This window comes from Musa acuminata, chromosome BXJ1-6, assembly GCF_036884655.1.
Source record: "Musa acuminata AAA Group cultivar baxijiao chromosome BXJ1-6, Cavendish_Baxijiao_AAA, whole genome shotgun sequence".
NCBI lineage: Eukaryota > Viridiplantae > Streptophyta > Magnoliopsida > Zingiberales > Musaceae > Musa > Musa acuminata.
This window is the reverse complement of record NC_088332.1, coordinates 5,129,314-5,154,695: the sequence shown is the minus strand read 5'-3', so window position 1 is coordinate 5,154,695 and position 25,382 is coordinate 5,129,314. Positions and strand designations below refer to the sequence as shown.

General features: G+C 38.9%; 3 protein-coding genes across 3 annotated transcripts; 2 read left to right on the top strand and 1 right to left on the bottom strand.

The window, feature by feature from the left end:
• The first annotated feature begins 6,099 nt into the window (after window positions 1-6,099).
• On the top strand, window positions 6,100-6,618 carry LOC135675389 (ethylene-responsive transcription factor 1A-like). Its single transcript, XM_065185543.1, has one exon. It carries the CDS (start codon window positions 6,100-6,102, stop codon window positions 6,616-6,618), a length of 519 nt encoding a protein of 172 aa, XP_065041615.1.
• A 3,341-nt stretch (window positions 6,619-9,959) lies between these two features.
• LOC135675778 (formin-like protein 16) lies at window positions 9,960-13,147 on the top strand. Its single transcript, XM_065186286.1, has 2 exons — window positions 9,960-11,263; window positions 11,603-13,147. Exons 1-2 carry the CDS (start codon window positions 9,993-9,995, stop codon window positions 12,948-12,950), a joined length of 2,619 nt encoding a protein of 872 aa, XP_065042358.1. The 5' UTR covers window positions 9,960-9,992; the 3' UTR covers window positions 12,951-13,147.
• A 5,599-nt stretch (window positions 13,148-18,746) lies between these two features.
• LOC103986944 (serine/threonine-protein kinase RIPK) lies at window positions 18,747-21,747 on the bottom strand. The gene is made up of 5 exons (XM_009405104.3): window positions 21,130-21,747; window positions 20,919-21,054; window positions 20,494-20,630; window positions 19,531-19,654; window positions 18,747-19,444 (listed from the first exon to the last, which is right to left on the bottom strand). The coding sequence occupies exons 1-5, from the start codon at window positions 21,511-21,513 to the stop codon at window positions 18,906-18,908; spliced, it is 1,320 nt and encodes a 439-aa protein (XP_009403379.2). The 5' UTR covers window positions 21,514-21,747; the 3' UTR covers window positions 18,747-18,905.
• Window positions 21,748-25,382: the final 3,635 nt, after the last annotated feature.

Sequence of the window (25,382 nt, the reverse complement as noted above, 5' to 3'; positions counted from 1 at the left end):
TACGGGTGGCTAATATATAAAATAAAATAAAATAAAATAAAAATGGAGAAGAGGATTCTAGAAAGACCTTTGATTACTTTCCTTACGTAGGCGTCCTCAGACAACTTGCTTTCCCGGATTAGACTGTTTAAGTGGTATATGAAAAAGGAATGGAGATATTACATCATTGAAATATTAAATTATACTAAAATTATTGGTTATTTTATCTTATTTATTTTAATATTAAACTTTTACCGAATAGTGCCCTTCCGAACAGATTTTCGCTGAGAGTATCCCTCTTTTGTCGATTTGATAAAAATATCATTCGTCTCTACTAACGATTTTTAATTGATATCGTTGTCATCACTTTTGTCGTCGATCATCATTGTCTTGTTACCCTCTTCTCTCATGATATCGTCATCATCCTTACTTCTCTTTCCCGTACTATCTCTGGTACCAGTGTTCTTATCGTTCATCGCTAGCATCATTATTGCTTACCTTTCTCAATAAAATTGCAACCATTGTGGTTGTAGCTCTCCCTTCCTTACAATCGAAGACGGAGAGCCTATATCGCCCTCTATTGCTCCCTTTTTCTTACGATCGAAGACGGGAGCCTTTTGACCCTGCTCATGAGCTTCTATCGAAGGCAATGGAGAAGAAGGCGATGCTGCTCATGATGGGAGCATGGAGTGACGAAGGTGACGACAATTGAAGGTTACTGGTGGAGGTGAGAGATACTTTTATCAAATCAATGAAAGATGAATACCCACGGTTAAAGTCTAATATCGAAGAATTTTTAGAGTAAAATACCTAAAATCATTCTGATAAATAGTTAATGTGACTTGCATTTACGAGTGAAGCCGTAGCCAAATATTGATTAAATTGAGTTGTGTTTGTAGCCAAATAAGAAAAAAGAAGAAGAATAATTAGACTTATATTTAATGTGATTAGTTAGACTTGTATTTAGGTCCAAATAAGAAAAAGACCATGATGAATTGGAATAGGGCGGCTAACTCGTTGGCACCAACGATAAAGGAATCATTACAATGCGGCTAAACCAAGAAACAACAGTATGTCATGCCTTTTATTAGAGGAGGATATTATGTGAGTGAGAACCCAATACTAAATTAACCTCAATCTCATGCAATGTATTTAAATGTTTTGATGATACATCAACAAATGTAATGATGTGATAGGACACTCGTTAATGTCAATATTGATTGATTGCCCTGATAGAACCAAATCTAGTTTGGAACCATCTTCATCATTAGATTGGTATCGGAAATAAACATGAGTTTATTCTAAGAGAAAATAAACATGTTTATCGGAAATAAACATCATTAGATTGGTATCGGAAATAGTCTCCAATAAGAGGAGACTATTCTAAAGTTTGAGGGTTAAACGTATAAGAAAATTTAATGCGAAATTATTTTTACGCTTAAATCATCGCTTCGGTGGTACTAAACCCATATTTACAAAGGATTAAAAGTTTAAAATCTTATTCGATAAATTTTTATCATCTAAAATATTAATCTAATGTTCGTTTACCAGCCTCATTTATCAAAATCTAATCCAATGAATTTTTTGTCACCTAAAATATATTAAACTCACTTACCAAAAGATTGAGTAAAAAAAAATTAATGTTAAAATATAAATATGGCATGAAAGGGAATAGAAGAACTCTCTTAAAGTAAGTGGTCATGGAATTGATTGGACGCAATATGTTTCCTTCGACACATAATTAGCGAGTATAAGATAAGCTGTATCTTCCTGATTAAGCATCTGAAGATAATTAATTCATTACAAGAAAACAGCTCATTTTTATGTCCCCCTCAAACATTGCTGTCACTGAAACTTTCTTTCACCCCCACATGATCCAAGGCATCACTTTTCGAAAAGCATATCCACATTCACAAAGACACTCAACTTTTCTTTTGGGTTTAGAAAACTGGTGGCAACCAAAGAGTAGGTTTAAGATCCTAAATAGGATCCAATTTTAATTGGAACAAAATATTCTAATATGATATTTCCTAATGAGATGAGCACTACTGCATCGATATCAAGTGCAAACTAAAGCTAGTTTGGATTAGAAATCTTAATCATTCTATTATTATTTTGAGAAATAAAGTCGGAGTGCTCTAAATTTGTTCTAATAATTTTTTAAGGTGATCGATTTCCCTCTCTAAAAACTCTGTGTCACCACTATTGACATCTCGGAGATCAACGAGAGGGGTTGAAGTGAGACTAATTATATATTACCATGTAGCTATCTTTAGTTTTATGATTCTTATATTTTTAAAAATTATATTAAGATCCTTATATTTTGAATTTTATTTTTTCTCATGCTATTGGTTCTATTGACAAAAATATGTGTTGTCATGTATAAAAATTCTTATCCATATTAATTTTTCCCTTTATAATTTCTGTGAAAGCAATAGTCGAGAAACCAATAATTCTATAATAATAGACAAATGAGGAGGAGGCAGGATTACAAGAAAAAGAGAAATATTCTTTCTATCGAGTGCTTTACTTTCCAATGAATCTTCCGAAAATAGAGAAAAAAGGTGGAGCAATTGAATAGCGCTATCTTACTTACTTCGTATCCTAACAAAACCCTTCTTTCTCCTATTTTTTTTTTCTTTGGACGATAAGAATAGCACTATGAAATTATCTTTTTAACTCTATTTTAGTATCATTTTCCACTCGTGATAATACGTACAGTATAACGTAAGGAGAAATATGATTAAATATTTTACTTTCATAAATATAAGGATCTCAATATAATTTAAAAAATAAATAAAATTAAAATATTAAAAATAACTAATTATATAAGGTAATATGTAATTAGTTCGATCGAAAGTGTTGGTATTTATTTGACATCGACATCGACTAGATAAACACAAGTTATAGTAGTAAAAATGTATAAAAATATGTGAAGCAAACTTATTTCAACCAAGTGAAATGTCATATCAATTCAAACGAGGATTTCGAATATGGCAAACTAATATTGTCTTATACAAAATAGACCAAGTGAAATGTTATATGAAGTATAAGCATCACGAGTGTGCATGTTGATCATTATACCACCATATATCACCGATGACACCACTTGTTGTATTAGTCACAGCGGTAGCAGCAGACAGGATTGACTTCAATTACAACATGATGCATGCATGGCATACGTTGGTAGTTGTCGTTTGGTAGTCCACGGTTTGACGAAGAAAGCTGACCAACGACTGGTACCTCGTCGTTATTCGATCACATCTAAATCAATCACGACCTCAAATCCGATGGTTTTGAGCTTTAATATAAGAACATCTCTTGGACTTTCTTCCAATGTATTTTGCTTTTAAAGATCACACATAGCTGAATCCTCTGATTCAAAAACTAATTTAAGTTTTTAGGGATTTTGTCAGAAATGTCTCAACGCATTTGTTTTCATGATTTGACATAATTTCACAACGAACGATCTTGAAATCTAATATAAAAAATTCAATAATCAACTTTGACACTTTTTTTATTCATATATTTTTATTTTTAAAATTTTCTAATACAAAAACATCTTTGTTGATAGGATTTTTAGGTACATTCTCCTTTGACATCTAATTAAATTTATGGATTTAAAAATTAGTTTATGTTTTTGAGAGGTTTTGTTAGGAATATCCGATGCATTTTTAATTTTTGACATAATTTTGTAACGAACGATATCGGAAAGTTACGTATGATTCCACTTCACATCGAGATAGACACAAAGTAGGACCTCGATTAATTTCGAAACAACATCCAAATCAAACGATCAAAATCTACCTTAATAGTCTTTCTTCATGACCTTTTTAATGACTTTCTATGTTTTTAATTTACTAATAATAAAACATCTTTGTTTTCATAATCGTAAGCACATGAGGATCGATGGAAAGTGGAAGGCGAGATAGACACGAAGTAGGACCTCGATTAGTTTCGAAACAACATCCAAATCAAACAATCAAAATCTACTTTAATACTCTTTCTTCGTGACCTTTTTAATGACTTTCTATGTTTTTAATTTACTAATAACGAAACATCTTTGTCGATTTTTTATAATCGTAAGCACATGAGGATCGATGGAAGGCGGAAGGCAAGATAGACACGAAGTAGGACCTCGATTAGTTTCGAAACAACATCTAAATCAAACAATCAAAATCTACTTTAATACTCTTTCTTCGTGACCTTTTTAATGACTTTTTATGTTTTTAATTTACTAATAACGAAACATCTTTGTTGATTTTTCATGATCGTAATAAGAACATGAGGATCGATGGAAGGCTTCTTCGTGATGATCGCCGATACGAGATGACAAATATGCTTGAAGTTTCAATATTTTAGCTTATACATATATGCTTTTATACGAGATTATATTTCATATTACTACATCAAAAATATATTCCTTATATCTCATGTACGCATGACATTTTATCATATACGACTAATATCTAATATACATGGAAATTACATGATAATAGGTGAACGAAACTCCTTGTTTAATACGCACTTGCTTTCGTGATATTGTAGAGTCAATTGTTTCAAGTTCTATCTTATGTCATGCATCATCGATTGTTATCTTTGAAAAAGGAGAGACATTAGGCATCTTTTATTCCGATGATGCACAACTCAATTGATAAGATTAACTAAGGGTTCAAATATATGTTTTTCCAAGATCTAAGTTGATCAAGAATCGAGATGCTCGTAAAAAGGCATTATAATCATAATGATTGATATAATATCGTACCAACAATTGAAAGGCTAGCGATACCTTTTACTTTGTTTATATGGTGTTTTATAAGGTGCTAATTTTCATGAAATTATTTGTTCGAATATTTTGTGATATTATGTTTTATAAGATGCTAGTTTTAACGAAATTGTTTTACATGTTAGATATTTTTGATATTAAAATATGTTTCTAAATCATTATAATAGAAACACAATAAAACTAATGTGAAAACGAAATAGCGTACCTCCAATCATTGTTGTCAAGAATTTCAGTAATGATTTTTTCTTGAACTTTGACACTTCTCAACTCAGAACTCTCACTTTAGATGGTATAGGAAATCCTTTTAACTTCAAAGAGATGTTGAGCCTTACCAAAATCCTCATTTATATAGATTTTCTTTCATCAAGAATATTTATTATCACAAACTCATAACGTTCAAGAATTAATTCAAATTTTAATGTTTGAACCATAACGAAAATTTTTAATGATATTAAATAAAATATTTAATAATAAATAATTTATTTAGAATGAAAAATTAAAATATTGATGAAATTGATTATAATGAATGATGAACTTAAGAACGGTTATATTATTATTAAATAAAATATTTAATAATAATGATTACATTACATACATCACACTTTAATTGACATCGGACAATTATTGGGAAAATAATAGATGAAATGGTATCACAACTATATGTGTGTATATCTCGCAAGGTTGGTCGGAAGGTTAGCTACAGTACATATATCCGACAAGCATTTATTTATTTAGTGATTTCTATTTGTAAATACATCCTCTCTCTCCATTACGTTTCCAATCCTTATTCAATCATGATCAGACTTAGTTGTAAGGGTTTGTACCCCTGCAATAAATTGCACCATTAGTTTCTATGTCCATTAGAATTTAGATTGACCCTAAATTGAGATCTTTACTCTTTTTGCATATCATGTGGTCTATTTGGCTAAACCCTTTTCCTCGCAGGAAGACGAAGAACAAAACCCACCTAACTCGTGAACTCGATGTGCCCAATTTGGCCTTGTTCGATCCAACATATTACCATTAGATACGGGGGCGGCGGCGCAGTCCAAATGCGACCGCTGACCATTTCAACGGAGCGAAGACTTGCCTGAAAAGGAAAAGTCTTAGATTATATACGTTATCTTATTTTAAAGGTAAGTTTGCACGTGAAAAACATGCACGTGTTCGTTCCCAACAGGAAGCTTCAGCGAAGCCGAGCTGCTGAAGGCAGAGAGGGAGATGGTTGCTTTCGTCGCCGTCTATATGACCGTCTGCAACCCCATCTAACACCGCCGCCACGACTACAACTCTCTCAGCTTGCTCTTCCCTCGTTCATCCCACGGATCAATAGAATGGAACAGGACTGGCAACGACGGTGCCCCGACCTCGCCTTCCTCGACGCGATCCGCGACCATCTCCTCAACGAAGAGGCCGTCGCGACGTTGGACGCGAATGGCGGAGACAGTGCGGTGTTTTCCGCCGTCGTTGCACCGCAGCGGCCTCCGCCGCTGCAAGCACGGGAAAGGGGGAGGAACTATCGGGGGGTGAGGCAGCGACCGTGGGGGAAGTACGCGGCGGAGATCAGGGACCCGGGAAGGAAAGGGGCGCGGGTCTGGCTGGGGACCTTCGCTACGGCGGAGGAGGCGGCGCTGGCCTACGACCGTGCGGCGTTCCGCATCCGTGGCTCGCGAGCGCTGCTCAACTTCCCTCTCCTCATCAGCTCGCAGGACGACGCGGCGCCACCGAAGAGGGCATCGCCGGAGACGCCGCCGCCGTCGGAGAATAAGAGAAGAAAGAGAGTGGCAGCGCCTGTTTCTTCTGCCGGGGGTCAACGCGAAGGGATTAGTGAGAGTCGAAATTTCGAGCTATAATTTCTCGCTTGTTGTACAAAATCCAAAAAGAAAAAGAAGTGACCGCACGCGATCATAAGCTTCATTTTGGTCAACGAACATAAGTCAATATGACATTAATGGTGGGTTTATGAGGAATAGACTTTGTTGACTCTTTTTCCATCTTATCGCTGAAACAGTAACAAATTTAAGATGAGACATAATTAATTTTTTATGGAAAATGAAAGATACTCAACGACGTCAAAATTAATTTTAATTGATAAAAAGGAGAAAAAAAAGGTGAATTACTCTTTTTTATTAAATGATTTCTAATTATTAAAAAAAATATTATCATATTCCTAAAATATAAATGGTTTATCTCATGGTTCTTTAATGATTTATTCATATATGCTTTCGAAGCATATATTCTCCCGTGAGATGCCACAATCGATCAGCATTAGTGAAAACTTTATGATTTGTTTGTGTTTCATTACCATCTTCCGTTGACCGCATGTTTTACCTTTTTCTTATTTGAATACTTCCTTCATTTTAAGATTATTCTAGATATTTTAATCTAATTTATTATTTGATATAGACTATGATTGAATCCCAATTTCTTTCGATATCAGACAATAAAAATATATCTTAACACTATTTATATTATATTTTAGCCACTAAAATATATGATAATGGTAGCTCACGTGTATGATTAAATATTTCTAACATAATTAAATGATATATATATATATATATATATATATATATATATATATATATATATATATATATGGTAAGTTTGAACCCCTTTTATTTTCCTTCATACAACTAATATATTTGTTTGCTTCCATAGTTACACTTAAATGAAGTGGATGTATGCACAAATTAATAATTAATTTGATCTCTATAATTACCATGAATATATTAATAGTTCGTTTGAGGGGTTTGGATTATTATCATCGTAATTACAATCGTCTTGATTATGCCATGAAGAGGCTTTTGTAGTAATCAATAGTACAACACAACATGGAGATTGAGCTATGAACTAAAATAGATCTAAACCAATTAAAATAAATTTATAAATATAAGTTTGATTAGGTCCTATAATGTTATGGGAGATCGCATGGTCACAAGTCAAACCAGTTGTGTTCGACAACTTAATCAAAGCCATATTTTAACTTTGTGGGAAAATAATACTCAATATGGTCATAAATCTAACATCTCTTCCTAACCCATCGGACACAAAGAATGATATTAGGGTATATTACTACGATAACAAATAAATAGATTTAACTATTAACAATCGAACTCAAATCCGATTAGCCAGTCTAAAATTTAGTATATGAAAATAAATTATTCACTATATGAAAATAATTAAATATAATGAATAAAATTTTCTTTTGAATTAACCTAGACATAATCTGGAATCTCTTGTGTAGTCTCTTAATTTACATTTGGATTTCTTTCCTTTTAACATAGAAGTTTTTTCATACTTAGATTTTTTTCCCTAACAAATTAATTTTAAAATTTTTAAGAATAGATAATGACTTGCAAATATTTAACTAAGGTATTTACTTAAAAAAATCAAGAATTAATTCTGCAAAATTCTTTTCCTTAATGATGAACTTTACTATTAAACAACCGAAGTTTTAACCAATTATGTTAGGTAGAATCTGTTGAGTCCTAAGCTTAGACGGATGTATTTAGGTATTGAGCCTAAATTTAATTTATTAAAAAAAAAGTGACATATGACGTGAGAGTGCTGCGAACAAAAGCATGCCGAGAAAAAACTGAATAGAGAAAGAAATGTTATGGTTTTAAGGTTTTTGCTAGACTTTATCATTTTTAGCTCAAATTTTATATGAAGAATCATTGCAAAAGCTCTATAATCTTAACGGTATCGATATATAATTTATCCTCTAAGATGCTTTTTTGCTATATCCACTTGGTGAGATCTAAATTTTTTTTCGAAATTTATTTGATGATAATATGTTACTATTGAGCTAAGACATGTGTTGTTGATATTATTATGATCCGCTAGTTATTCGGGAGAAGACTTATTATAAATTTGTTATCATTATTTATGATAGTAAAAATTTGAAGTGGGCTACGATCCCATGATGATTTTTTTCATATTGAATTTTTTATGTAAAAAATTCGGTATCTTAGTTTCTAATTGATTTATTATTTTATTATTTATTTTTAATAATAAATTAATATTTTGATGAGAAACTCATTTTGATATATAAAGAGGAAAAATAATTATTTCGCTATAATAAATTTTTCCAATGGAATAGCTTAAATTAGATTCTTTGTTCTCCGGTTACATTATTTTTAGAATCCTAAACCATATTACCAAGTTAGATAGCATCAGCCCTCACAGTTTAAGCTGTTCCTATCGACCTGCCAATTAGGATCGATATCTATCACAACAAATTGCTTGCAATCGGACAGCAACTTGGAATCATCTCAATCTCGACCTCATTGGATTCGGCCTCAATTCAGACCTCCCCTCTTCGAGCAATTCTTCCGCTCCTTATCATATCTTAATATCTCCTCATCGAATCTCTTCTCATCTTGCTCAACGGGCCTGCAATGGCCCATCTCACCATAGTTGGACTTGAGATAACAAAATAAAATATTTTGTATCTTTTAAAAGCTTCAACTCTTAACAAATTCATTATGTAAAAGTTTTTTTATATTAAAATATAGCTATCCATAAGACCATGTTTTAGATCTGAAGTGATCAATGTATCCCCTTTGCGTATAACTTGTTTGCATATGATACAATCGACGAATCTCTTTGCGCATGATACATTTACTACGAATAAAAAAAAATCTAAAGTATACGATACGATTAACACATCTTTGTCGTTATACGTTTATCTTAGATTAAAAAAACGTTCATTACGATCAAACATGAGATAATTATTAAATATCCTTTGTACATTATACATCAATGAAATTTACTCAAAACTTATATTTTGCACAAAGAAAGATAAAAGACATAAAAAAAAATTGAAGTTTCAAATACTCATGATGTCTCCTATTCTTTCATGTCATCTCCATTCTCAACCACGGTAAGTTCATTATTTAGATAAACACTACTACAGTTTAAGGAAGGTTTTGCGTGAGTTGAATTCGAACGACAAAACCTCAATTGCAAATATAATATTAGATTCCGACTTTTATTGTCCTTCCATTTGAACACAAGGCAGGCAGGTCGGAGGAGGTAAAACATCACAACCTAATTCATTTATTCTGCAGAGTTGTTGAATGCGACCACCGGCAACCACTCTTGGCTTCCTTTGAATCCGTCAGCCAAACTGGGCAGGTGAGCCAAAGCCACAAGCGACCTCCACACCCCTACATAGATCGAACAACTACGCCATGCCCTCAGATCCTTTCCCTTCTCCTTCATGGCTTCAGACCTAAGGCCTCTTCTTTTTCTTCTTCCTCTTTTCTACCTTTCTTGCTCTCTTTCTCTCACACTAACATCCTCACAACCAACCTTGCAAAGGAACATAGAGACCTTCTTCCCGTCCCTCCCTTCTCCAGCCTTCCAGTATCCGTCGTCTCCTCCGGCGCCGTCATCTTTGAGACCGACAGATACCGGTGTCACAAAGGCCGTCGTCGTCGCCGCCGTCAGCAGCTGTGCCTTCTGCGGCTTCCTCTTCGTCGTCTTCTATTTCTTCGTCGCCAGGCGGCGTGAGGAGAAAGCGGTACAACCCGTGAAAAGCACCCGCTTGCGGCCGCTGCGATCCAATGCGAATCCTGCGCGGCGGAGGAGTGCGTTCGTGGACGACGATGGCTTGGATGCTCTGTACTGGCGCGAGTTCGACACGAAGTTCTGCAGTCACTGCAATAAAGGGTATCTGTTCGGGCCGAGGGAGGACGCCGATGAAGAACGACGCGAGTATGATGTGTTCGCTTCGCCGCCAGGAAACGATCGGAGGATTCAAGAGAATTCATTGCTTCCGGCTAGCTTCATCGATTCCTCGTCCCGGAATTTTCATGATCGGAGCTCGTATTGGCGGAGACCGACGCAGGTCAATCAGCAATTGCCACCGGCGTCAGGTAGAGCCATACCATTGACGTCACGGCAATCGGTGTTTGGAAGCGGCTCGACAAGCTCGCAACCGCCCAGTACGGCCATGTTATCGGCATCACATTCGCCACCGCCCCAAAGTGGCTCGCCGTGGTCGCTACTAGCGGCACCAACAGAGACCAGTAATATGTCACAGCCGCCAAGACCACCGGCTCCACCATCTCCTCCGCTACCACCGACGACAAAGTCCAATGCGGCAACTCTGCCGCCAGTGATGAATTCGAACACCGCGGCGCCTGCTCCGCCTCCTCCGCCGCCAGTGTTGAAGTCGAACGCCGCGGCGCCTGCACCGCCTCCCCCACCGCCGGCGACGAAATCAATTCCAAAACCCGCGCCGCCTCCGCCACCCCTGCCAAACAACAATAATCCAGCACCGGCAGCGCCACCACCGCCACCAGGCGGTCGCCGCCCGGGCGGTGCGCCATCTTCGGGGCCTCCGCCACCGGCCCCAGCGCGGACATCGGCTGCAGGTGCGGCGGACGGTGGGCCCAAGAAGCTGAAGCCATTGCACTGGGACAAGATGAACCCCATTAACGTTGAACATTCAATGGTGTGGGACAAGATCTCCAATGGCTCATTAAAGTAAGTAAATTCTTGATTACGATTTATGTATATGCGATTAAGTCAATTTATATTTAGGTTTGAACATCTTTTTATATATGTTTTACATGGTAGCATGAACTGGTCAACCCTTGACCACGATTATGAAGTTAGTTGACCTAGTAGTTGCGTGATTTTGCTGATTTAGGAGGAAATTTAGTCCTTGTTGAGCACATCAGTCGTCTATTATAATATCAAAAGATAGTTGATGTGGTTTAGTAATTTAGCATTGTCAACATCGATTGACCAGTGACCAGCCACAAGAAAATAATTGGTTTGAGTTCATTGTTCTGATTTGATTTCTCTGTGTAATCGAAACAGGGTTGACGAAGACACCATGGAAGCTCTCTTCGGTAGCGCATTCAGCAACAGGAAAGCAGTCGACGCCGCCGCCAAACCCTCCACTTCCAAGGCGGCCATCACTCAGATAGTCCTGCTGGACCCGCGCAGGTCGCAGAACATCGCCATCGTCCTGCGGTCGACGGCCATCAGCCGCCAAGACATCATCGACGGCCTCACCGAGGGCTGTGGCCTCAGCACCGACGTCCTCGAACGGCTCACCAAGATCGCCCTCACCAAGGACGAAGAGAATCTCGTCTTGGGATACACCGGCGACCCATCCAAGCTCGCCGACGCCGAGTCGTTCCTCTTCCACATCCTTCATGCCGTCACCGTTCCATTCGCCCGCCTCGACGCCATGCTTTTCAGGTCCAACTACGCGCTCGAGGTGGGCACCTTTAAGCGATACCTGCAGGTTCTCGAGCAGGCCTGCAAGGAGCTCAAGACGCCCACCCGGGGTCCCTTCCTGAAGCTGTTGGAGACCGTGCTCAAAGCCGGCAACCGCATGAACGCCGGCACAGCGAGGGGCAACGCCCAGGCCTTTAACCTCACGGCGCTCCTCAAGCTGGCCGACGTGAAGAGCAGCGACGGGAGCACCACGCTGCTCCACTTCGTGGTGGAGGAGGTCGTGCGATCGGAGGGCAAGAGCCTGGTCGTCAACCGCAACTACAGTCTCCATCGCTCCAACAGCGGCGCCACCCTCGACCGGTCCACGAGCCGCTCCGCAGGACGGGAAGAGAGGGAGAAGGAGTACATAATGCTCGGCCTGCCCATCGTCGGTGGACTCAGCGACAAGTTCGCCAACCTGAAGAGGGCAGCGGGCATCGACTACAGCGAGCTCATAACCACCTGCCCGACGCTGCAAGCCCGCGTGACAGAGATCAGGCGGGTGCTGGAGACGTGCGGCGTGGGCGGGTTCGCGAGGGAGATGCAGACCTTTGTCGAGGAATCAGAGGATGAGCTAAAGGCGGCGAGAGGAGAGCAAGCGAGGGTGTTGGAGCTGGTGAAGAAGACTACAGAGTACTACCATGCCGGTGACTCCAGTGTCAAAGGGGCTCACCCACTCCAGCTCTTTACGATAGTGAAGGATTTCTTGGATATGGTGGACAAGACCTGCGTCGACATTGCTAGGAATATACAGCAGAAAAAGAAGAAGCACTCGCTGGCGGCGGCAAGAACGGGGTCCGGGTCCACGTCGGCTTCACAGTCGGAACCGTCGTCGAGGGAGGGATCGGAGAGGCGGATGAGACCGATGGCCAGGTTCCCAAACTTGCCGCCCGATTTCCTATACCGTAATTCGATGTCGGATTCGAGCAGCGACGAGGACTGAGGGGAAGGTCGGGGCGGAGAAAGCGGACGCGGTGAGGAAGAAGAAGACCGGCATTAATTTTTCGTTGCCCAAAGGTGCATTGTATGACTAATTTCTCATCGAATATCTTATCGGTTTTGTGATTAGTAGGACGATCCACTGACTCACACATTACCCATCACACATTACATCAATTTTTGTTCTTACAAACATACTGATTAATTTAATTGGTAAAGCGTTGACTTCGATGTATTATATCAAATCCAAATCATTGTATCTTTTGCTGCAAAATGATATATTTCCTTTTGCATCATCGGATGAGGCAGAAGGAGACTTCGATCGTCTAAAAACTTGGGGATAGTAGATAATTTTTTTATTCTTTCGAGAAAAATCATTTAATCTATTGAGGATAATCCTTCCTCGTTGTATAAATAGAAGAATGACATATTAATGTAAATCTTCTTCGATCATTTCTGTCTTCTACTCTACTTTAATATGGTATCAGAGCCATCACCGTGAAGGCTCTCTAAGAAGTGGACCAGCTTCCTCGGCCACGACTCCAACCGCTCGCTGCTCCCACCATGACCACACTCGACGTTGGTGGCATCTTCATTACTGTTCCACAGAGAACGATGGATGCTACAGCTTCCTCTCCGTAAGCGAACGGTGGATGCAACCTCCTTCAACAACTAGATCGCGGCTTGTCCTTCCCTCTTCTCCTCTCTGTGCCGGCGACATTCTTTGAAGTAGAGGCGAAGTAGAGTCGACTGCACTCTCCTCTCCTCCTTGTTCTCGCATCTCGCTCGAGCGAGAAGGGTCGCGACCGTTCTGCCTCGTCCTCTAAAATTGTAGCGGGCATCTCCTTGGTCGTTCGATGAAAAGATCTTATGGGAGACCATCGCGGGCTCCCATTACCTTCCCGGTTATCGCGGTTGGGCCCTCTTCGTCGACTGCAGATTTCTTCGCTGCCTACAGATTCCCCAAATCATTATAGATTTCTCCTCCAATAGCATCGCTACTACAGCTTCCTCCTACAACATCTTCCTCTACTGCAGCAGTCGCTGTGTAGCAGCAGCCACAGCAGCAGTGAGCTGCAGCAGCCTAAAAAAAAAAACTGGGATGTCTTCGTTCTCTTCTTCTTCTTCTGATTTTCCAGTTCTTATTTCTGCAGAGACTCACCCTTCGTCTCCTACAGGGCTTATCTCCATCAGTGCTGCCATGCTAATCCCTTTCAAGTTATCGAAGGATGACAACTATGCATCTTGGTGGGCTCAATTTTCTAATCTCTTATTTGGATACGACTTGTTAGGCTACATTGATGGCCCTTTCAATTGTCCGCCAACCATGCTCAATATCTCTGGAGAACCCAGTCCAGTACCCAATCCAGCTCACAAACTGTGATTGCATCGAGATCATCTCACCCTCCAAGCTATTCAAGCCCCAATTGCTGGATCCGTCTCTCCTTTAATATCTTCATGTGTGACTGCTACCGATGTATGGTTTAAACTGTAAACAACCTTGGTGAATAATTCACGTACTCGCAAGCACAGTCTTCTATCCAAGCTGATGGTGACAAAACAAGAGAGAAGTACTATCACTAATTATCTACAAAATATCAAGGTTATCATCGATGACTTGGCTTTGATAGGTTATTCCCTATGTGATGAAGAGATCATTATCTATACCTTCAATGGTCTCGACGGCGACTAAAAGGAATTGGCTACTGCAATTCAGACACACGACTAACCAATCTCCTTTGAAGAACTCTATGACAAGCTTACTGACTATAAGACATATTTGAAGCTTGCGGACAAACTGCCCGGACTGACTATCATAGCTCAAGTTAGTCACAAGTCTAAACGGAAAAGTATTCGGTACCCTCCGAACATCACCAAAGGTTTGGCCAATACACATCTTGATTATATGGGTCTCATGCAACACCCCTCTTATCCTTCTAATAATAACTTCTTGCAAAGTGGCAACTCTAATAATCGTCCATCTTGGCATCCTGCCCCACTGAGCCATCAAAGACGGGTAGTCTGCCAACTATGTGATAAAGTCGGACACTCCACTAAAGTTTACTGGTCTCATCCCTGCCTCCTTGCTCCGCCACACTAGCCTCAGGCAAATCTCATAACTACTCCGACGACTACCCAGTCCAACTAGATTGTCGACTCTAGCGCCTCTCATCACATCACCGCTAATCTTCAGAATTTGTCTCTTCACAATCCCTATGATAGCGATGAAGATATCATCATCAGTGATAGTAAAAGACTTCCTATGACTCATACTGGTTCCACAACACTTAATTCTGATTCTACTACATTTACATTCGATGATGTTTTATGCGCCCCTTATATTAAATACAACCTCATTTCCATTTCTCAATTTTACAAACATAACAATACTTTAATTGAATTTTTTCCTGATTTATTTCTTATTAAGGACTTGAGCACGGGGGCATCCTTGGTCCAGGGCCCGAATAGAGGTAATATTTACGAATGGCCATCAGCTTCATAAATAACCCAGCCCACTATTCATTCTTCTGTTGCGGCTCCAGTTGATATGTGGCATCATCGTCTTGGTCATCCCTCGTCCCTTATTTAGCAAAAATTACTTTCTCGTTACTCTCTTCCTATTTTTAAATTCACTAGTTCTATAATGCATTGTCATGCATGTCTTAGTAATAAAAGTCATCAGCAGCCTTTTGGCTCATCTTTCATTTCCTCCTCTAAATCATTTGAAATTATTTATATCGATATTTGGGGTCCTGCTCCAATCCTGTCTTTTGATAAGTTTAAATTTTATGTCATTTTTGTAAATCACTTCACTAAGTACACATGACTATATCCTCTTCATAAAAAATCTGACATTTTCAGCATCTTTCCCACCTTCCGAAAGTTGGTCGAAAACTATTTCAGTCTATAATCAAAACGGTCAACTCTGATGGTGGCGGTGAATATCAAGCTTTGGCATCCTATCTCTCAACTTGTGGAATCCAACACATCAAGTCTCCCCCGCATATTTCTCAACTAGTTGGCTCTGCCGAATGCAAACATCGGCATATAGTAGAAACTGGGCTTACACTTTTACATCAGGCTTCCATGCCTCCAACCTTTTGGACAACAACCTTTCAAACCATAGTCTACCTTATTAATAGAATACCTACAGCAGTACTATAGTACCAGTCCCCCTTTGACACACTATTTTACAAACCCCCAAACCTTCATAAACTTAGAGTGTTCGGTTGTCTATGTTATCCTTGGTTACATCCCTATGCCTCTCATAAGTTAACATCAAGATCTAGTCCTTGCGTCTTTATTGGTTACTCACTTAAATATAATACTTTCCGCTACTATAATCTCTATACTCACAAAGTCTTTATATCACGTCATGTTATTTTTGTTGAGTCTAACTTTCCTTTCCACAACCATCACTATCCTGCCATGCAGACTACTTCACTATCCAATTCTCACTGGAGTATACCTCCGGTCCTATCGGACGAGCCTCCCATGATATCGTCCAGTTCCTCCCCTTATGATCCATGCTATACTACTCCAGTTTAGCAATTGTCGATTCCTTCCATTCCTACTCCACTCATTTCTTCTAAAATTGATGGGGTAATAAGTTCCGAAATGCAACCATTACCTTTACCTCCTTCTCGACCAAGTGCCCTTAACGTGTCTTCACTTGACCTGGCTTGTACCACTGACCCTCAACCGCTTATTCCACCAACACAGCCTCCTGATCCTATAGTCTCCAACCATCATATGACCACATACTCTAAGAGTGGTATTTTCAAACCTCGTCAAGTCCTTAACCTACATGCTATCATGGATTCATCATCCACCACCGTTGAACCCACCACATTAACTCAAGCCCAAAAATCTCTGCATTAGCGTACTGCCATGTGTGAGGAATATAATACTCTCCTCCATGACTCAACGTGGGATCTAATACCCTTTTATCGATCACAAAACATCATCGGGTGTAAGTGGGTCTTTCGAATTAAGCAAAACCCAGATGGTTATGTTGTCCGATATAAGGCATGCCTCCTCGCCAAACATCAACGACTTGGAGTTAATTTCACTGAGACGTTTAGTCCCGTTGTTAAGCCTACTATAATTCGGCTTATCCTGAGTTTGGCCACCACTAAAAGCTAGCAATTACGATATTTGAATGTTAATAATGCCTTTTTCCATGGGTCTCTAATCGAAGATGTTTTTATGCAACAACCTCCTAGTTTCACTCATCCTCAGTATCTAAAGCATGTTTGCAAACTTCGAAAGCTATTTATGGACTTCATCAGGCTCCAAGAGCTTGGTACATTGAACTTAGCTCCTCTTTGACTTTCGTTGGCTTTCTCAACTCCAAATCTGATTCCTCGTTATTTTTACGATAATACCATAGTGACACAATATATATTCTAGTATATGTGGATGACATCATTGTCACAGGCAGCAACCCCATAGAAATCCAAGCGTTTATCAAATAGTTGGCAAATCGGTTCTCGCTCAAAGATCTAGGACCCCTGAACTACTTTCTGAGTGTAGAGGCTACATTCACATCTTCCGGTCTCTTTCTATCACAAAGAAAGTATATTCAATATTTATTATCCAAAACAAATATGCAGGACGCAAATGTGGTTACAACTCCTCTTTTTGCTAGTGGCTCTCTCAAATTATCTGATGGAAGTCCTATTACGGAACCCACTCAATATCGACAAGTTGTTAGTTCCCTACAATACTTAGCTCTCACCTGTCCCGATATCTCATTTGCAATCAACAAATTATCACAGTTTATGCAGAGACTATCTACTATACACTGGTCTACGGCCAAACGAATCCTGCGATATCTTAAGGGGACCCTCAATCATGGTCTCTTTCTTTGTAAACACTCTCTACTTCAGCTTCATGCTTTTACCGATGCTGATTGGCCAGACAACTTTGATGATAGAACATCCACATCGGGGTATATTATCTTCCTTGGCACTAATCCAATTAGTTGGAGTTCTAAGAAGCAAATGACAATCGCACGGTCTACAACTGAAGCTGAATACCATGTCATCGCCACTGCCACTGCAGAACTCAATTGGGTCACAAATCTACTATTGAAGGAACTCAACATCAACTATACGCCTACAATATATTGAGATAATATCGTAGCTACTTATTTGTGCGCTAATCCAGTATTTCACTCCTGCATGAAACATATTACCATCGACTTTCATTTTATGCGAGATCCAGTTGTCTGCCGTCAACTACGAGTTTCTCATGTCCATTCGGCTGATCAGTTAGCCGACTCACTCACTAAGCCTCTCACTCGTCAAAATTTTGCATTACATCGATCCAAGATTAGTGTTCTTGACATGAGCACCATCTTGCGGGGGCATGATAGCAGATAAGATTTTCCTAACTATGAGAAAATCTCTCTACTATGTTGAGGAAAGTCCTCTAATCTGTTGAGGAAAATCCTCCTTACCTGTATAAATAGGAGACGATAGACTTAATATGTATTATTATGATAGAGATTAAGTTTGACAACAATTGAAAAATAGAAAAGAAACAAATGTATAAATTTTCAGAAATCAAATAATGATGAATTTGAGTCGAACTAATCGGGATCAACATAACATATATAAGACTTTATGCCAATTCAATCAAAATCTTAAGCTTTTATTTAAGTTGTAGATTAGATCCAGTATAACTCGACTCTTTTAATCCTTAGTAATACGAGATTATTATCTTAGCCCATCTTTCTTCACCACACACATATGATGCAATGAACCAAAGAATTGGAGAATGTATAAGCTGTTGATCCAATAACCTTCCTTTCAGCCATATTCCATTAATTTGCGGCATTAAACTGCACAATCTTTGCCAAAACTTCTTCCAAACATTCACTATTATCTGAACATGTAAAGAGGAAACCAATACAATGCATCATCAATCTGTTCTCTATACATAACATAAAGAGTCACACTCCATGTTCCCTGTTCTGTCTCCTCGAGCTCTGGTGGTGCCTTGGAGAGTTCCTGTACAAACCCTTGCTATCCATGTGAATGGTGGCCTCAGAACGGACCGCTGAGTTGGGGACCCGTTGCTTGAGTCCGTTCACCTTTGCTGCAGTCTTCACGTCCATCTCCTTCCTGCCATCATTTTCTGTCTCTGCTGGCGCTGTGTACACGAAGGGGCCGATGGGTACGTCATTCATCTCCAGCAGAGGCTCCAAGGTTTCCACGACGGCTCTCATGTCAGGCCTCTTTTTGGGGTTGAGGTTGAGGCACTTGTAAGCCACTGCCGCTGCCTTCTGCGCACCTTTGGTGGAGTACTGGCCTTCGAGGTTGCGATCCATGACGCGGCTCAGCTTCTGTGGATTGTTCAGTTGAGGCCTCGCCCATTCGACGAGGTTCTTCTCCCGGTTTGACCGGTTCTTGTCGACGGACCGCCGCCCACTGAGCAGCTCTAACAGTACCACTCCGAAGCTGTAGACGTCGCTCTTCGCCGTCAGGTGGCCTGGGTAAGGATGACCAGGCAGTGAGCTCCTTGTTCATGAAGACGAAAGAGAGTCGACAGCAAATTAGCTTCGTTCGGAGTCTTACCAGTCAACAAGTACTCCGGCGCGGCGTAGCCACGTGTTCCCATGACACGGGTTGTGACGTGCGTTTCCTCTCCTTGGGGTCCGTCCTTTGCCAGCCCGAAGTCCGAAAGCTTCGCCGTGTAGTCCTGCGTTTTGCAGTAGAGATGATCAGCTCAAGCTCACGTAACATGGACGTTTGCATGGTAAGACCCCCCCCCTCGAATCGGTTTAAACCGGACAGTTAAGAGGTCCGAATCGATTTGGTTTGGTTCAACTGAACCAAACCAGTTCGATTAATTGATTTATAATTTAAAATTATCATATATATTTAAATAAATTGATGGGATTCGATAAATTGATTCGGTCCAAGTGAACCGAACCGAAATTTGGTTCAATTAGACCGGTAAAATTTATAAAATTGAACTCATCTTACTTGTGAAATTGGATCAAATTTGACTCAATTAATCAATTTGAATCTATAGTAAATTCGATTAGATTGATATTGTGTAAATTAAAATCGATTCGATTTTAACCGACTAATGGAACTGAAAAAGAACGCTCCTAGTCAGAAATATTTATAACTTCAAAATATGAACCGATTAAAATCGAACTATTTTGAAACCGGTTGGCTCCAATTGGATTGGATCTGAAACACCCTATAACCCTACTATGGACAATAGACACTCTGCCTCTCCTTATTCAACAAGTAAAATGGCTCACTTGCTTTCCTTTCCTAAAGCATTTCAGATGTGAGTTCAGCCTGACATAAAGCTGAAGCGTTCAGATCCAAAATTGAACCAGCCAACTTGGTTTAACGTCATCCACATGTCATTGAAAGCTACACGCCAACTACTTCAGGGATGACGACAATGCATTTGCGTTTAGATACGAAGACCAAATTGACAACGTGAATACACACTTCAACTTTCTCGTTGACTTCTTCAACCCTATGACTTTAGGGAGGAGGAAGGTGCAGGAATATTACCGAGTCTAGTAATATGTTTGAGGCTTTGAAGTCGCGGTAGATCACGGGCTTCTCTGCTTCGTGAAGAAACGCAAGCCCCTTGGCAGCTCCCACTGCTATCTTTATCCTCGTAGACCATGGCAACGAAGCAAGCAACCCTGCGAACATTTAGATGCTTGATTTAGTCTTCTCCTTGAAGAGGTTCTCGGTGAAATTGTGGTGCCAAAGCAAACCACGTCGATGTGATAGTTTACCTGCCTTGCTTTTTAAGCTTTCCCTATCCTAACCACTGACATTGTTTGGCCATTTTCACTGTATGCCAGATTTGAAAAATTCGTGGATGAATAGAAAAGGTTATCTTCCTTGCTTCATTAATCTATATTCTTCTAATAGGAACAGGGATGCCTTGCAATTAAGGATGTAATCATTGAGCAATGGAGACTTACTCTTGAAGAGGTGGTTCTCCAGGCTTCCTCGAGCCATGTACTCGTAAACCAGCATCCGGTGCTCATCCTCACAGCAGTAGCCGATCAGTTTCGCCAGATGAGGATGCCGCAATTGTCCAAGAAATATAACCTCAGCCTAAGAACAAATCACGGCGAGGCTAAATTCCACCGAGTTTTGAGACCAAACAGTGCTGCAAGAATGAATACTCACCAGCCATTCCCGGTGGCCTTGCAGCCCCTCCAAGTCCAGGGACTTCACCGCCACATGCTGCGCCTTCAGCCCCGGCCGCAGCTTGTCGTCGACGTACCCCTTGAAGACGGGACCGAAGCCGCCTGACCCGATGAAATTAGTCGTGGAGAAGTTCCTCGTCACGGCCTTCAGCTCCGCAAGCGTGAACACATGGAGATTTGATCCTGGAAGACTCAGAGACAGGTCCTCGGGGGAGAGCGGAGTGCCGGAGTTGCTGATATCATAATAGGACAGCCTCTGGGGGGACTTGGGAATCGGCCGAGGCTTCTTGGTTTCTGTCACGGAGCCCTCTTTGGTGCTTCTCCAGCAGCTTGTTATGAAGGACCGCCATGAATGCCTAGACATCGTTGTAAGGTAGCCGAGTGTGACCGCAACGATATCTACTCAAACCGCATGAATAAATTCTTCTGGTGGTTAGAAGAAACAAGTCATCCTGACGGAGTTATATAGACATCTGAAGACGCCTCTGGTGGAGGAGGGTTCGGTGAGAGACACTGAGACGAAAGAGGGAGGAGGTCAGACACACAACTTAGCAACAATCCGCGTAGTCTATACAGGAACTATTCTCAGAGCAGAAATGTCAAATGGGGAAGGCGAAGAAGGTGCAAATCCTCCGAAAACACGGAATCATGTTCCTCTTAACTTGCCGCAGTTTAGCTGCGTTGAAAACTCTTCCCGTTGACCACTGCTAACAAAAGATCTTTCAACTTCTAAGCATGTTTAATGCGTTATTTTTCCTTAATTATATTGCTAAAAATCCGGATTATTATCATCAAGCTTTCAAGAAAATCTAACTCAAAGATCAGATGTATTAGCATGTTATCTCATCCACCAAAGTAAATGGCAAGAGGTGTAAACACCGAGTTCCCAACAAAAGTGGTTTTGCTGATCGAAAGCATTTATTAATCGTAGCACATGCATGATTGACAACATCTATTCCGAAACAGTATCATTCAATCGATTCAGATCGTTCCATGTCAAATTCATAGAATGATCAACATGTCATTTGGTGTGATGCCGACACATGAATTTACTGCTCTTAAACAATGACGTCTCTCAAACAAGTTTGATGGTATTTTAGGCTGTGAATGAGATGGTTTCTGCAAACCTATAACCAAAGTGTAAGACACCATCGAAAGCGCCTTGACATATATTATGAACGCTGATTTCTAATTCAACTATTTCACATGCAAAATCTTTTTTGCGCGTAGCGTTGATTATTATTTCATTGGATATGTATAAAGTTGGGTAAAACTATATATATTTATTGTTTATCACATGAAAGATGCCTTGTTGTCCATGTGTATAATGCAATTAATATCATTATTAAGATAAATGAATGAGATTTAAGAAAAAAGTTAACATTTAAAATGCACCCTAATTATCACTATCCAATGAAATCGGTTCAAAATGCTCAACTAAATTTAAAAATAATATATTTATCAAGCTCTTATAAGTCAATCTTAATTTTCATCGACTTTTTTAATGTTAAAATTAATACCAATTGTCACGTTAATATCATTCTTGAACTATTAATTCAAAATATTTTAGCTTAAAATAACAATAATAATCTACTCATTACATCATTGTAGGTAATTCTTAATCTTTGTCTACATAACTAATAGTGATATTACGATAATTATTTACATGAAACTAAACCGCCATTCGTATTTATGAATTATATATATAATTAAATAATTATAAATTATTTATATTGTAATTGTTTATATTGTATAATCTATGGAGAACATAAGGTACAAGAAAATTGGATTTGCATATGAGTACACTATTGGTGCCGAATAGTTAGTTTAGTTGATAAAGACTATATCATATGTCATATGTCATGATTATTGCATGCCCTAATATGTAAGCAACAAATCTGTCCTCTAATTATATATTCATGATTTCATTCTTATTCATGATTAGCTTCAACATAATTGATAAGATAAACCTATAATAAATTCAAGCCGAATTTTAATTGTGGATGAACAGTAATGATAAACAATTAAAGTCATTCAGGAAAATGATAAAAAAAATTAAGATAAACCTAAGAAGAGAGCTGTTAATTTATTTAATATAGATTACAAAGAAGAAAAAAACTTTGATTTTTGAAAATACAGAGCAATTAAATTGAGTCCATTCTGATGAGGAGTCAAATATTTCATAGTGGTATGTTCAGAGCAATTAAATCAGATAAGTGGGATAGCAAAATTATTACCCTCCAAGTGAAATAAATGCTTTGCCATATTGGAGGGCCTCAAAATTACTCATCAACTCACATGCCATATTGTCTATGCAAACTTCAAAACCATGATTAATATGCACATGAATATCTCAATAAGATAATAGTTTTATATCTTGTCTTCATCACTTATCTTTTGCAAAGAAAATAAAATCTCTCGAGTATGACCCATCTATAATATTTTGTGTGAGTGGCATTAATGGTGTAAGTCACTTATGGTCCTACATCAATAAGAATAACAATACTTTTGCTAGTAATCTTACAAACACTATTATTATTATTTTTTGGAAAGATGATCCACCCAACTAATTATTTATATTATATATATATAATTAATATTAGAAATATGTTTAATATAATTATTTTTATGCTCAAGTCAACATAATTTTTGAAGTGTAAGGATGGAAAGATTGAATCCTAGATAAAGAATATTTTTAGAATAAAAAATATTTTCAAGAATATTTGGTTCATGTTTGCCTGACAAACCCATTTGATTGGTTCTTAAGTGTCGAGTTTTTATCATATCAGATGGAAAGTAATGCTTTAGATTAAAGATTGAAACAATTTGATTTGCAAATTAAGATTAATGGTACATGGCAATCCTTTTTACATCCTATGAACAATATCTCGAGGAATACAAGAACATGAATGTAATCCCAGAAGAAATATAAATGGACATAATCTTCAATCTGGTAGGTGGATTGTGATGCTAACTCAAGGAAAGATGTTAACCAATGCTTTTATTTTTCTTAATTATCCTTCACCCACATAATTTGCTATAATCAAATTAAGCTTATTTTTTTAAAACAAATAAATTATCTATTCGTTTGTTTGAATAAAAAATAGTAGGAATATCACAACCTCAGAGATCTTCTTTCTACAACACCATAAGTTGATCAATATGTGAGTTTTCCTATTAGTGCTAAGAGTAATATAAGACCAAGAGATTGATTGTGTATGTACTTTTGGCTAAGACTGCTATGTTGATCAAAATATTTGGAACAAGTTAGGAAGATTATTAAGCAAAGTATAATAAATTGGCTAAAGGTTAATTTCTTTTCAGTCATCACAATGAGACATCTATCTATCTATGAAACCATGAGTCAGTCATATATGGGCTATTGGAGAACACAGGTTGACCAAGTCAATTCAATTCAATTCTTCTTTTAGTGGAATTAGATGACCTTTTCCAGTAAGGAAGGGTGGCTTCTAACTCCCAATCAAATCTCTTTGACTTTCCCAAGTAGGAAAGCAATACAGGCCGTCAGATCCTCCAATTCATTTATTACGGGCGTATCACCATAACTCCACCTCATAAAAGATCCCATTCCGGTTTAACACACGATTTAATCTCCCAGCCGACGCTTCTCGTCTCATGTGGTCGCGCCTCCTCCGAGAGCCGCCACTCGCGGGCAGCCATAAGTACCAAGTCGCTCCCCTTCTTCCATGCATCGACTTTTAGGAGACGGACGTCCAACACCCAAGTCGACGCCGGTTCATCTCTCTCTCTCTCTCTCTCTCTCTCTCTCTCTCTCTCTCTCTCTCTCTCTATATATATATATATATATATATATATATATATATATATATATATGATTACGGACTATCTGTGGATGATGCTGTCTTTTGCGGCCGGCTCAAGAAATCCTGTTTAACGTTTTGCTTTCGATGATTGTTTTGTCGTCTTCTTTTAATTGTTGTTCGGACTTTGCATATTTGTCTCGTTGCTCGTTGTGTTATTTGCACAGATCGTTCTCATAATAGTTCTAATAATTAGGAAGATGGCATGATCTTTTCCCGAGGAATTAACTCTGGGAGGTATTTATTTCTGTAACTTGATAAAGCAGCAAGTAATTGGCAGAATTTGCAGTCAGAATATGCTAAGTTTGTTCTATGCTAAATATGAGTGCACTCTGTGAATTTGTAATTGAAGTTAATAGTATCGTATGTTTGCATTGCGATCTGAGTGATC